The sequence below is a fragment of the Notamacropus eugenii genome, chromosome 3 (genome assembly GCF_028372415.1).
Source record: "Notamacropus eugenii isolate mMacEug1 chromosome 3, mMacEug1.pri_v2, whole genome shotgun sequence".
In the NCBI taxonomy this organism is placed as follows: Eukaryota; Metazoa; Chordata; class Mammalia; order Diprotodontia; family Macropodidae; genus Notamacropus; species Notamacropus eugenii.
The window spans coordinates 481,276,036-481,288,516 of record NC_092874.1 but is presented as its reverse complement, the minus strand read 5'-3'; the positions used below and the strand labels follow the sequence as shown (position 1 = coordinate 481,288,516).

At 44.4% G+C, this 12,481-nt stretch overlaps 1 protein-coding gene across 5 annotated transcripts in view; it reads right to left on the bottom strand.

Moving 5' to 3' along the window:
• Nucleotides 1-12,481, bottom strand: part of SUGCT (succinyl-CoA:glutarate-CoA transferase) — a 634,978-nt gene that overhangs the window by 550,871 nt on the left and 71,626 nt on the right. For all 5 annotated transcript variants that reach the window (XR_011964838.1, XM_072599107.1, XM_072599106.1 and 2 more), the window contains exon 8: nt 10,493-10,636. Coding sequence is in view for 4 of the 5 variants with exons in the window: in XM_072599107.1 (XP_072455208.1) it covers nt 10,493-10,636 (144 nt within the window). In the remaining variant the exon portion in view is untranslated. The remainder of the gene's footprint in view (nt 1-10,492; nt 10,637-12,481) is intronic.

The window sequence follows — 12,481 nt, the reverse complement described above, 5'->3', positions numbered from 1 at the left end:
GTGTCTCTGATCTCCTATAGCTCAAAGACCTTGAGGGGGAGCGGCTCACAACAAACACAGGTTTGTGTCTTAAGAAAATGATGTACCTGAAGTCGCTGTGCTTTTTCCAAAGCTGTTTCATGTCCACAGGTCTCACAGAACTTTTCATAGAAACCACAAGAATTGAAAGTGTCCCTCTCCTCTCAACACAAACCATACTCGCACATGGAAAAGGGGTACCCCATAAATGGCCCTGGGTGAGGTGGGGGCAGATGTGGACATTCTCTCCCCGCCTAATTTCCTTCTCTCTCTCTCTCTCTCTCTCTCTCTCTCTCTCTCTCTCTCTCTCTCTCTCTCTCTCTCTCTCTCTCTCTCTCTCTTCTCTCCCTCTCCTCCCTCTCTCTCTCTCTCTCTCTCTCTCTCTCTCTCTCTCTCTCTCTCTCTCTCTCTCTCTCTCCTCTCCCTCTCTCTCTCTCCTTCTCTCCCTCTCCCTCTCTCTCTCTTTCTCTCACTCCCTCTTCCTCTCTCTCTCTCTCTCTCTCTCACTCTCCTCTCTCTCTCTCTCTCTCTCTCTCTCTCTCTCTCTCTCTCTCTCTCTCTCTCTCTCATCTCTCTCTCCCTCCCTCCCTCTCCCTCTCCCTCTCCTTCTCTCCCTCTCCCTCTCCCTCTCCCTCTCTCTCTCCTCTCCCTCCTCTTGCTTCCTCTCCTGCTCCCCCCCCACACACATACATACACATTGGGTCCTCCAGAAACTGACCCATTGTGGTGGTGGTGATGTCAGGAGCCTGTTTGCAATTAAATCCAGGAAGGATATTCAAACTTCCAAGAGAGATTTCTTTTCAAGCCACAACAGAGGAAAGGGAGCCACAGCATAATTGAAACCACATCCCAACCCACTTCCTCCTTATTTACCAGTATCATCTACAGGGCACTGTTTAGATGCTGACATTCAAAGGTCTGGAGTTGACAACTATAAATCCTCTTGAGACCAAAGATAAATATATTGATATAGATATGCACTTTATAATGAGGGTTAAAAGTTTATTATCTAGAAGGTATAAGAAGTAGGCACACTTGGCCAACCATACCCAGGAGGTAGGCAGATGGGCAAGTCTTCTCAGGGTGATCCCAGCCGTGGCCCTGTTGGGGTCCATGTTATCATCTGAGCGAACCACCCATTGCCCTCCAACTGTGCCCAGCTCCCACAGGGCCCCTGCACACAATGACCTCTCACAACACCAGCATTCAGTGACTGGTCCTTCACTCATCTCCTCCACACACTGATGTTAACGAGTAAAGAAAGCAGGGGGGGTTACAACTGCACTGGATCTCAGGCTTCTCACAGTGGCAGCTCACGGGGTCTATGTGATCTGCATGAAGAGGACCTCCACTCAAACCCAGCCGCCTCATCACCGGATGTTGGGCATCCTCATCTGCAAAATGAGGCCGGACTTGATGGCTTCAATTGAGCTAGGACCCCTTGACCCTAGAGCCTAGATCAGTGACTCCCAACACCAGCTTCATGTCCTACTGCTCCTCCAAATTCTCTAAAACTAGAAATTATAGATAAGTTGCCAACAGGCATGAAAGGAGCTTCCACTCAAATGAAATCATAGGTATGGACATGGACAGAGAGTTGCGAAGACAGATAAATGAAAGATCAAATAAATAAAATTATATAAGTAAATGATTTTTTTAATTATATAGACTAGACCAGCGATTTCATCTATGTGAGGAAGTCTGGGGTAAGCACCCTCCCCCGACCCTTCTCTGCACCTTCTCTACTATTTAGAGTCTGGAGAGAGGCCTAACCCAGGGACAGCACGTGCTGTCCAGGGTCACTGAGGCAGCACTTGACCCTAAGCTTTCTCTGCTCTGAGGCCACTCTATCCACCATACCATACTGACCTTATTATTATGGTATTATTAATAATTCTTATTTGCTTAAGGCAAATAAATATTCATTCAAAGTAAAAAATGCATGAGAGTGATGAAGATGGGCATGACGTTTTCTTTCTTAGAGGAGAGTACTTCAGAAATAGTATTGGGGTATCTTTCCCTCATAGCTTAGAGGTCAATGACCAGTTCATTCACTCATCTGATAAGCATTTATGAAGCACCTACTGTATGTCAGGCATTGTACAAGGAATGAACCAGTCCCTGCCCTCAAAGAGCAACCAACATGAACACAGATAAGTCAATAGAAAATCTAGACAACGCTAATAAATAGCATCCTCTCTAGACATGGCCTGAACACCAAAGGGGTAATGTGAAAGAAGTAAGAGAGTCCAAGGGGCGAGGCCAAGGAGTGAGAAGATTGTAAGTATGGGGCGCCGCTCATAAAAAGGCAAGGTGGTGGGAGATTCGATGTCATGTGCAAGAGTAGCCATGAAAGCCAAGGGGGCTGTGTGAAGGGGAGTGAAAGGGCAGGGGTGGTGCCCTGCACAGTTCACAATAACTTCTAGAACAAATCTATAAATGTTCTACTAACCTGATTGATGTCTGAAGTTAAATGAGAGAATCCTTCTCCTTTGGGAAAGACGGTATTAATGGTAATGGGAAATTAATTGCTTTCAGCCATTAACATTCTGTTCTCTCAGAACATTTCTGATGCTAAAGAGATGCTTTTTATACAGCCTTGTCTCAGTTCTCCATATTCAGATCTCGCCTAGATAACAGGAGGTACTGAACTGACATTTAAAAGGTACCAGAATTGTGGGAGTCTTGCGCAGATGAAAGTTGGCCTCATACCCTGTTGTCTCCAGGATCAAACCTCAAGTCCTCAGTGGGCTTTTAAAGGCCTTCCTCCTTCCCAGGCCTCTTACACCTTCCTCCCCTCTGTGTCCCAGTCACTCAGGCTTCTTGGTTCTTCTATCTCCACATTACAGGCCCTTCTTCAAAGCTATCCCTCCCCATCTCTGCCTCCTGCGCTCCCCAGCTTCCTTCGAGTCTCAGCTCAAGCCTTACGTACTACCAGCAGCTTTTCCTGCCCCTCTTACTGCTCCGATACATTCAGCATGTAGCTTGTCTGCACCTAGTTATTCACATGCTTTCTCTCCAATTCGATTGTAAGGTCCTCAAGAGCTGGGACTGGCTTTGCCTTTTCTTTCTTTTTATTTCCAGCACTCACCACAGCTCCAAGCACATAGTGGGTGCTTTATAAATCCCTGCTGTCTTGTAAAAACAAAAAACGGGACATTCAGGAAAAGATGATCCAATCACCAATTTTTAAAACATAGGTAGAAAACAACACACACTTACGAATTTTGATATCCTATAGAATGTTTCCCTTTTTATATCCAGTCATTTCATATGCAAAGATTATTATATAGTTGATAAAGAAGCCATAGATGTAATGTCCAAGCCACAGCGATCTTGGAATAATCTTAGAAAATGAGTGGGCAAGATTAGTGACCAAAAAAGATCCAAATTTTCTTTCTTTAATTTTCTTTCTTTTTTTGTTAAATTTTAAGTTCCAAACTTCCCTCCCCACCCCACACTAGAGAAGGCCACCATTTGATACAGATATAGATAGATAGATAGATAGATAGATAGATAGATAGATAGATAGATAGACAGACAGACAGACAGACAGACAGACAGACAGACAGACAGATAGATACAAGAAGATGTAAAACCAAACCATAAACATAGGTCTATTTATCAGTTCTGTCTTGGAGATGGATAGCACCTTCCTCCATAGGTCCTTTGTGGTTGATCTGAGTTTTATAATACTCAAAACCACTCAGTCCTTCACAGTTGTTCTTCAATGTTGCTGTTACCGTAAATAATGTTCTCTTGGCTCTGATCATTTCACTCTTCATTATTTCATGCGAGTCTTTCCATGTTTTTCTAAAATCAACCTGGACACCATTTCTGACAGTGCAATAGTATTCCACTACATTCAGAGACCACAACTCGTTCAGCCATTCCCCAATGGATGGGCATCCCTTCGATTTCCAGTTCTTGGCCACCACAAAGGAGCTGTTATCAATAACTTAGAACATAAAGATTCTTTTCCTTTTTCCCTGATCACTTTGGGGAACACACCTAGTCATGGCATTTCTGGGTCAAGGGGTAACACAGTCAGTCTTGTAACTCTTTGTGCATAATTCCAGATTGCTCTAAAAACTGGTTGGATCAGTTCACAGTTCCACTAACAGTGTATTAGTCTTTTTTTCCACATCGTGCAAATTTTCAAAAGCAAAAGAGATGGATGTTTCCAACCATAGGCCGGGGAGCGTGATCTTATGCTACATTTAATTCCACCTGGTCACAGACTACTGAAGGAATGATCTGTGAGTACTTAGGAAGGAAAGGAAAGGAAAGGAAAGTAGGGATCCCTGAAGGAGCTGAGACTGCTTAGCCAGGAGAGGAGAGGAGAGGATTCAGGAGTGGTCCCACCTCCATGTATGGCTAAAGTTCTTGTATGGAAGTCATTCATTCAGCCTTGATCCATTTGCACAAAGCACAACTCAGGACAACTAAGGAAAGCTCTGTAACTAGAAAGACTTCCTACTGCTCAGAACTGTCCCCAGGGCGAGTAGACAGCTCCAATGACCAGCTCTGAGGGTCTTCCAGAGGAAACCAGATTCCCACGAGTCAGAGCAGCTACAGAGGGCATCCCTGTACGAGTGCAGGCTGGACTCATGGCCTCAGAGGCCCCATCTGGCCTCTGAGGATGGGAGCAATATCACATCATTTTGTATCTCCTGAGATGCTCTTTTTAAAGCAGTCTCTAGATTTGCCCCTTCTCCTAGGTCACTCCATTTTGAACCATACTTCATTTTTCACATATATCTTTTTCTCACTGATTTCAAATGAAAATTCCAATTACAAGACACTTAAGAATGCAGCCGCCCTTGATTATAGCAAGAACATATGAGAGAGAAGCATTTATATTTATCTAAACACAGAGGAAGGTAAAGAAAAAATGAAGAATAAATACCCCTAACTTACAGAAACAATTAGGACTGGGGAGGACCAAGCAGCAGGACGGTGGAATCTGATTGGAGACAATCCCAGAGAGGAAACCACTGATAAGGTCTAGAGGAAATGAAAGGACACTGCCAAGTGCGCTGCTGCCCCCAGAAGCCCAGCCAGGAAGGCACCATGAAGCTTTAACGGGCATGGGCCAAGGCCACATCAAGGCTGCCGTGGGAGGCTGGTTGAGATGGGGCATCCTGAGAAACTGCAGAGGCTGAGCTGAACTTGGGAGGATGAAATGAGCTCAAGGCTGTCTCAGCCCCTCCCTGCGTGCTTCGGAAATCGTCCTTTCACCTCAACTGCTGCAATAACCTTTGGCTCATCTCCCTCCAGCTTCTCCTCCTATTCTTAAGCCAGAGCTCAGAAAATTCAGGGGCCTTCTATTTGTTTAATGATTAAATTCAGATTCTTCCATTTAGAATCAATGGCTTTTCACACTCTGCCTCCATCTGGCTTGATGACTCATCACTTCCCCTCACACATTCTGCATTTCAGTCAAACTGGCCTATTTGTTATTGTCTCTATACAAGATTCCATCTCCCACCACCAAGGCTTTTGCCTAGGCTGTGCTCCATGACAAGCATGATGTTCCTCCTCATCTTAAACCCTGAATCCCAGGTTTGCCTCAAATCTCAATTCACAAGGTCTCTCCTGATATGCCAGTGACAATGATTCCTGCCTCTCCCAATAAAAATCTACTTTATATTTGCTTTTCTACATTTTGTTCTACTTCCTGAGGACAGTGACTAATTTGGTTATGCCTCTTTACTCCTGTAACAACCACACAGGAAGCCTTTCATTAAAGTGAAGGCGATTCTACATCTATTTCACAGCCTATGAAGTACAAAGTTCTCCAAAGGGGCTTCACTGGGCAGCAGCTACTGAGGGAGTATTTCCCTATTTACATATTCCTGTTAGCAACAATATTCACTTAACTAACATAACTTGGACATGTTGACTAAAGTGCGGATAAGCAAAAGGCAACAGGAGCTACAAAATATGTCGGGAAGTCAGCTATCCACTAATTTCACTAAATCCACTAAAATATTCACTAAGTTAATTATTCACATTTTAAATCCTAAGATATTAGAACTAGAAGGTAGTTGGATATAGAGCTGAAAAGGAAGAGGCTGCCATGTTGACCAAATGCCCCCAGCTTTGGAAACAGGACTTTGGGAAATCATGTTTCGTGCAGTAATCCGACCACATGGAAGCCCTCTCCCCACAAAAAAAGGAATCAATAGAAAGGGAGATAAAAGACAAATTAATTTAGTGTTTGGTCATTTTTTAAGAGGCAGCTAGGGGGCATAGTGAATAGACTGCAGTAAAGTCAGGAAGACGTAAGATCTGACCTCAGACTAGCTGTGTGACTGTGGGCAAGTCACTTTACCCTGTTTGCCTCAGTTTCCTCATCTATAAAATGAGCTGGAGGAGGAAATGAGAAACTACTCCGGTATCTCTACCATGAAAACCCCAAAGGGAGTCATGAAGAGTCAGACACAAATGAAGAACATTTTTTAGAAAAATAAATATAAAATAGGCTTTTCATATCTTTGCATTGCGAAAATTGAATACAAACTTTTATTAAGGGAATATAAAATAGTAGAGGATTTCAGGAAGCCAAGGAGCTCCCGATGGTCTCTGCTATGATGCAGATTGCAGCCCCTAAAACTTGGGAGAAGATCAATGGAATGAATGCCCATAACTAAAAATGCCATTACTGGGCAGGAAGCCAACCTAGGGCCAATTTCCCCTTTGTTTGGCTGGTCTCAGACACCAGACATCTCAAGGTCTAGCTGGGAAGCCTGTTCAGAGCATGCTTCCCCTGGAACAGCCTTCAAGAACTCAGGTTCCCCTCCATTCTGTTGTGAGGAATCTAGTACGTGGTAAGTGTCTCCGTATACTGAGGGGCAGGGTCACCTAATCTAGAGAGAGCCAGCCTTTCTATTGGGAGAAAGACTTGAGTACAAATTCTACCTCGAAAACATTCTGCCTGAGTGACTCTGGACAAGTCACTGCACTTGTCAGGACCCCTAGCAATGCCAAAACCACACACATGCATACACACACGTGTATGTGCACATGCATGCATGTGTGTGTGTGTTTCAGATCAATGTCATGGCTACTGAGAATGAAAGAGAAAAGGGGGAAAAGCCAGTGCAGGTCACAGAGACTCACAGTCTCGCTATAATCCTCACTCTCTGTTCTACTCTACACCCACAGACATGCTTATTTTTTGACATTTAAGTTGAGTTATTTTTTTAAAATAGGAGGAAAAGGGAAGTAGAAAAGAATAAATTAAGAGAAATGGGCGGAGACTGTGGTTTGTACACCAGCTTGGATCCTTAGGGCCTGACTCCGGGCAAGTCTTTTCCCTTCTGTGGTCCTCAGTTTCCTCATCTGTAAAATGGGGATAACTGAACCAGCACAACTAAACTCACATGGCTACCGAGGATCACTTGAGTTAATGTATGTAAAGTCCCTTGCAAATCTTGAAGCTCCATATAAATATGATGCCTCTGTTTCCAGGCATAATCCACTGAGCCTTCCTTTGTAACAAGGCAGGGAAAGTGAAACAGAAAAACTGATCCATCACCTATAACTGACAGCACATGCAGGATTCTGTCCTATGGTCCCCCACTTCTCCCTTCCCATCCTCACCAACTGCCCCTCACAGAGAGGATAAGTTAGCTTGTCTGAGGTACCAAGACACCCCAAGGAAGGTGGGGGGGCACTGTCAGACACACCCCTGCAGTTGGAGACAGCACAGAACCAGGGACCCAAGAGGCTTGGGCACAGCCAGATCTCTGGCCCAATGCCCCCAGCCCTCAACCTGGGAAGCCAGCCTTGAAGGGTTGTGGCCTGAACCTGCCCCGCAAACCTTGTAGCCACAACTACCATGAACCCAGAATTGCCCATCCATGGTTCAGGACTCCATCAGTGGCAATGACGTGTAACAGAGACACGTAACCATGGCATTGCCGCTGCATCTAAGGACCATGGAAGCTTCTCCTCTGATCCACAGCTAAGATCTTCCATTTCTGTCTTCTGCCCTCATTAGTCCCTGGAGAGCAAAGAGCAACTGACTACTCTGTATATACTCAGCGCTTGCACACAGTAAGAGTTTAATAAGTGCTTTTTCCCTTCATTCCTTCATTCATTCCCTCCTCTTTTTTCTTGCCTCATCTTTGCCTCATGGCTTCCTTCCTAGCTAAAACATCACCTTGACAGTAAGACAACTTATCTTGTTTGTACTTTACTGTTGGCATGTTGCCTTCCCTATCAAACTGTGAACTCCTTGAGAGCAGGGACTGTCTTTTGCCTTTCTTTGTATACCCAGAACTTAGCACACAGTAGGCGCTTAATACATGCTTACTGATTGACAGCATTCAGGTTTATTTTGTCGCTCTTTTCATTTATACTGCGTACATTTCCGTTGCACTAAACGCTGTTTGAACCACATGGGCTGTCCATCAGCGAGGGCTTGAAGGGGGCCGTCCCACCACAGTGTGAAAGTCTGAAGCATAAAACGATGGTTTATGTCATTTTCCCAATGTGGTGAATTTCTCTCTTTGACAGTTGCGTCTTTTCGTATTTCCCCAGCTTCTTCCCAGACATCATTACTAATGAGGCAATACGGTCCCATTCCATTCCTCCATACCACAGCCTTTGGAAACAAGAGCATGGAGGGTTCTGGGGGCCATCCAGTCCCAGTCTTTCCCTTTACAAGGGAAGAAGCTAATAGCCCAAGGGATTGTGAATCATTGAAGGTCACACAGGTTCTGAACTGTCACCCCTGGAATTCCAATCAGAGGAGCCAGGGTCCCAACCCTACCTCTACCCATTACTACTCAGGTTACCCTGGGAAGCCCCCTAGACTTTGCTGGGACTTGGTTTTCTCATCTGCAAAATGAGCTGGTTGGATTAGAGGCCATCTACTCTATGTTCACTTTCAGCTCGAAATCTACATCCCTATGAGCTTTTGAGATTGTAGTGCAAAAAAAAAAAGTATATTTATGCTCATTTTTCAGATGCAGACACCACATCTTCAATTCCTCTATAATTTGGAGTCTTGGAAAGTTGCCTGAGGCCCTGAGTCCTAGAGGGTAGCTCAGAGGTAGGATCTGAATTCAAGTCTTTATGACATCAAGATCAACCTTATGCAACTTCCAGCACATAGTGCACTCTGTCAGATTACTTCACCTCTGGGCACTTCAGCTCAGGGAGACCCTGTCCACCTCTGACAAACTATATTTTAACTGCCTTGAAAGGGAAAGGAGTTCAGGAACCTTTTTATAACGGTTTTTCTGTTCAAATTTAGAGCAAAAGATCATAGATATAAAGCAGTAAGGGACCCCAAAAGACTTATAGACAAGTATCTCATTTTACTTATAAGGAACTAGTACCTAGAGAAAATACTTCAGATTAACAGAAGGAGTAAATAGCAGTCAGAACTTGAACCCAGCCCCCTGACTCCAGAGCCCACTCCTACCAAGCTATTACAAGTCTCTAAGATTTCTTGTTCAACTTACCTATTTCTTTCTTTTCTTTCTTACTTTCTTTTATTTCTTTTTTTTTTTTTTGTAACAGCATGACCTTCACAATTTCTCCCAAACACTGACAGAAGGACATCAAAACTGGGTTCCTAGGTTTACGATTTGCCCGTGTTTGGCATTCAAGTGGCAAATTCCAAGCTGGAGCCCCCAGAGCCCATAAAGACGTTTTCCCACAGTAAAATGTCTCCTCTCACAAATTAAATTTTATTTTGCTCTCCCTTGGGAGGGTAGACTGAAGCTCCCAGCGAAAAACACATGAAATAAGCCCAAGAGCTAACGTTGGGGGTTTGTCAAGTGCTTCTTGGGAGGTTTAGGACCAAGACAGGCCAGACGTCAGGGCTCAAACCAGGTCTCTCCTGAAATGAATGCCAAGGTCCTTCCATAGGGTCTCACTGTACTTAGAGTGGTAGTGAAGGGAAGAAGGAAGAAACAAACATTTATTAAGCACCTGCTATGAACTAGGCCCTTTACAGTATCTCCTCTGATCCTCACAAAAACCCTGGGAGAATTCTCTCTATTTTACAGATGAGGAAACTGAGACTGTTTAAGCAATTTGCCCAGGGTCACACAGTAAATATATGAGGCTGGATTTGAACTGTCTCACTGACCATGGTGCCCCCTCACTGCAGGCACCCAGCTGTTAGCAAGCCAAGCCTTTTCGTTACCCAAGTGACCAAGAGTTCAAGAACAGCAATGCCTTGTTAACCTCACACCTTGTGATCTGAAGAAAGGAAGACTGAGCCTCAAAAATGGAACAACTGTGCCCTGTCTCAGGAAGCAGAGGAAATCTAGTCTGTTTAATATATTACAATAAATGCCTCGACAGAGAAAATCCACCCTATGGCCACAGACCATTTCTACTTCCACATCTTAGTGGGTCTGGGATGTTGAAATGACTTGGAAAAGGAAAGAGAATCTGGCCACTGCCTTCAGACCTTTCTAGGAAATTAACATTGTTGTTTGGCTCATACCTGAGATGACAGCAGGTTGCAGTCGATGTGGAGACCTCTGCCTGTTTTGTACCTTTGCAAGAGCCCCGCCATGATGGCACCATATGAATACAACCCAGTGGCAAGATCTGTCATGGCTACCCCTGGACGAACTGGATCTCCATCCTGGGGAGAGAAGAAAAGGACAGAATGGAAATGACCACATTTCTCATCACAGCATCATGAGACTAAAGATTCAGTCAGATGGGAACTCAGAGTCACTTAAAATATCTAAAATACATTCTTGGCTTCTTCCAAAGACACCTTGCCTTACTGATATTGAAAAACACTTGAGTAAACTATATTTGAGTCCAGGTCTTCTGGCTCCAATGCCAGGCTTCTTTCCTCTACAACACACAACCCTCAAACAAAGTTTGCCCCATGAAAATCAGTAACTGCCCATGATGGACACCGTCTATTTTGTTTAATTTTTTTTCAAGTAACAAAAACTTATTTTCTCTCCGTTCCATCAACCCCCCTCACATTAAAAAAAAGAAGAAGCCTGAGTGACTGCTGTTCATAGTCAAGAAAACAAATGCTCACATTGGTCGTGTTCAAAAACCAGACACCTCAGGACAACACATCTATCAGGAAACCAGTGCCACGCTCACTGTCTCTGGAACAAGGTTGTCACTGTCTTGTCTATGCTGGTCAGAGTTCTAGTCCTTCCAAGGTGTTTGTCTTACAGCGTTGTGGTTCTTGTACAAATTCTTCTCCTGGTTATGTTCATCTCAGTTTGCATCAGCTCATACCAGTCTTCTGAGGTTTCTCTGAAATCATCCCTTTCCCAATTTCTTACAGCACAATTCCAATTTGTATTCCATTCTAGCTGTGTGACCCTGGGCAAGGCATTTAGCCCTGCTTGCCTCCATTTCCTCAACTGTAAAAATGAAAGAGAAGGAGAGGGCAAACCACTTTGGTGTCTGCCGTCAAAACCCCAGGCGGGGTCATGGAGTCAGGACAACCACAAAAACATTCCCATACCACAATTTGTCCAGCCATGCCCCAGTGACGGGCACTCCCACCACAAAAAGTGACTAAAATGTTTTTCTACATATGGATCCTTTTCCTCTTTCTTTGCCTAACAGCACTCTGGATGGGTCAAAGGATAGGTACAATTCGGGACCAATCCACAGCTCCAACAACAGCGCAGCACCTGGCCAATAGTAGGTACTAGATAAAGGTCTGTTCCTTAATCGCATTCTCCTTCCCAAAGCTCCCACCACTTCATTTTCCTTTTTTGTCAGCTATAGAACCTCAGGGTGGTTTAATTTGGATTTCTCTGATCACCACCACACTGTATTTTTATTCCCCATCATCACCTGAGAGGGCACCTCTAAAGGGTAGTTAACAATAATGACTGATAATAACAGCTAACATTAGCACAGCACCTTAAGACTGGCAAAGCACTTTCTTTATATTAGCTCAGTGGATCCTCACAACCCTGTAAGGTAAATGCTGTTGCTACCCCTATTTTTACAGATGAGAAAGCTTGAGACTGAGAAGTTAAGTGACTTGCCCAGGGTTACACAACTAGTGTCTGAGGAAGGAGCTGAAGTCCAAGGTCAGCACTCTAGCTGTTGCACCACCTAGCTGCCTAGGCATTTACCAATTCCTTCTCCTCTCCCAAGACCCTTCCCAGGCTATTGAGCAGTGGTAAGTTAGCAGCACATCTCCAGAAACGATGGACACACTCTGGGACAGTATCTCAGGTGTCTCCACATCCAGGTCCTGGCTCACATCTCACCATTCACACCATCTAATAGGATCCCTCACTTCCTTCCAAGCTCAGTTTAAGAGTCCTCTGCTCCAAGGAGCCAATATTGACTGCCTGCCCCAGTCCTGGGTTCCTGCCCTAGGAAATTACCTTGTACATTCTTAATGTTTCATTTTCCAGATATGTGCCATCGCTCCTGGAAGGCAGGGTTCTTTGTATCCCTAGTATCCCACTATGGTGAGCATTTAATAAGC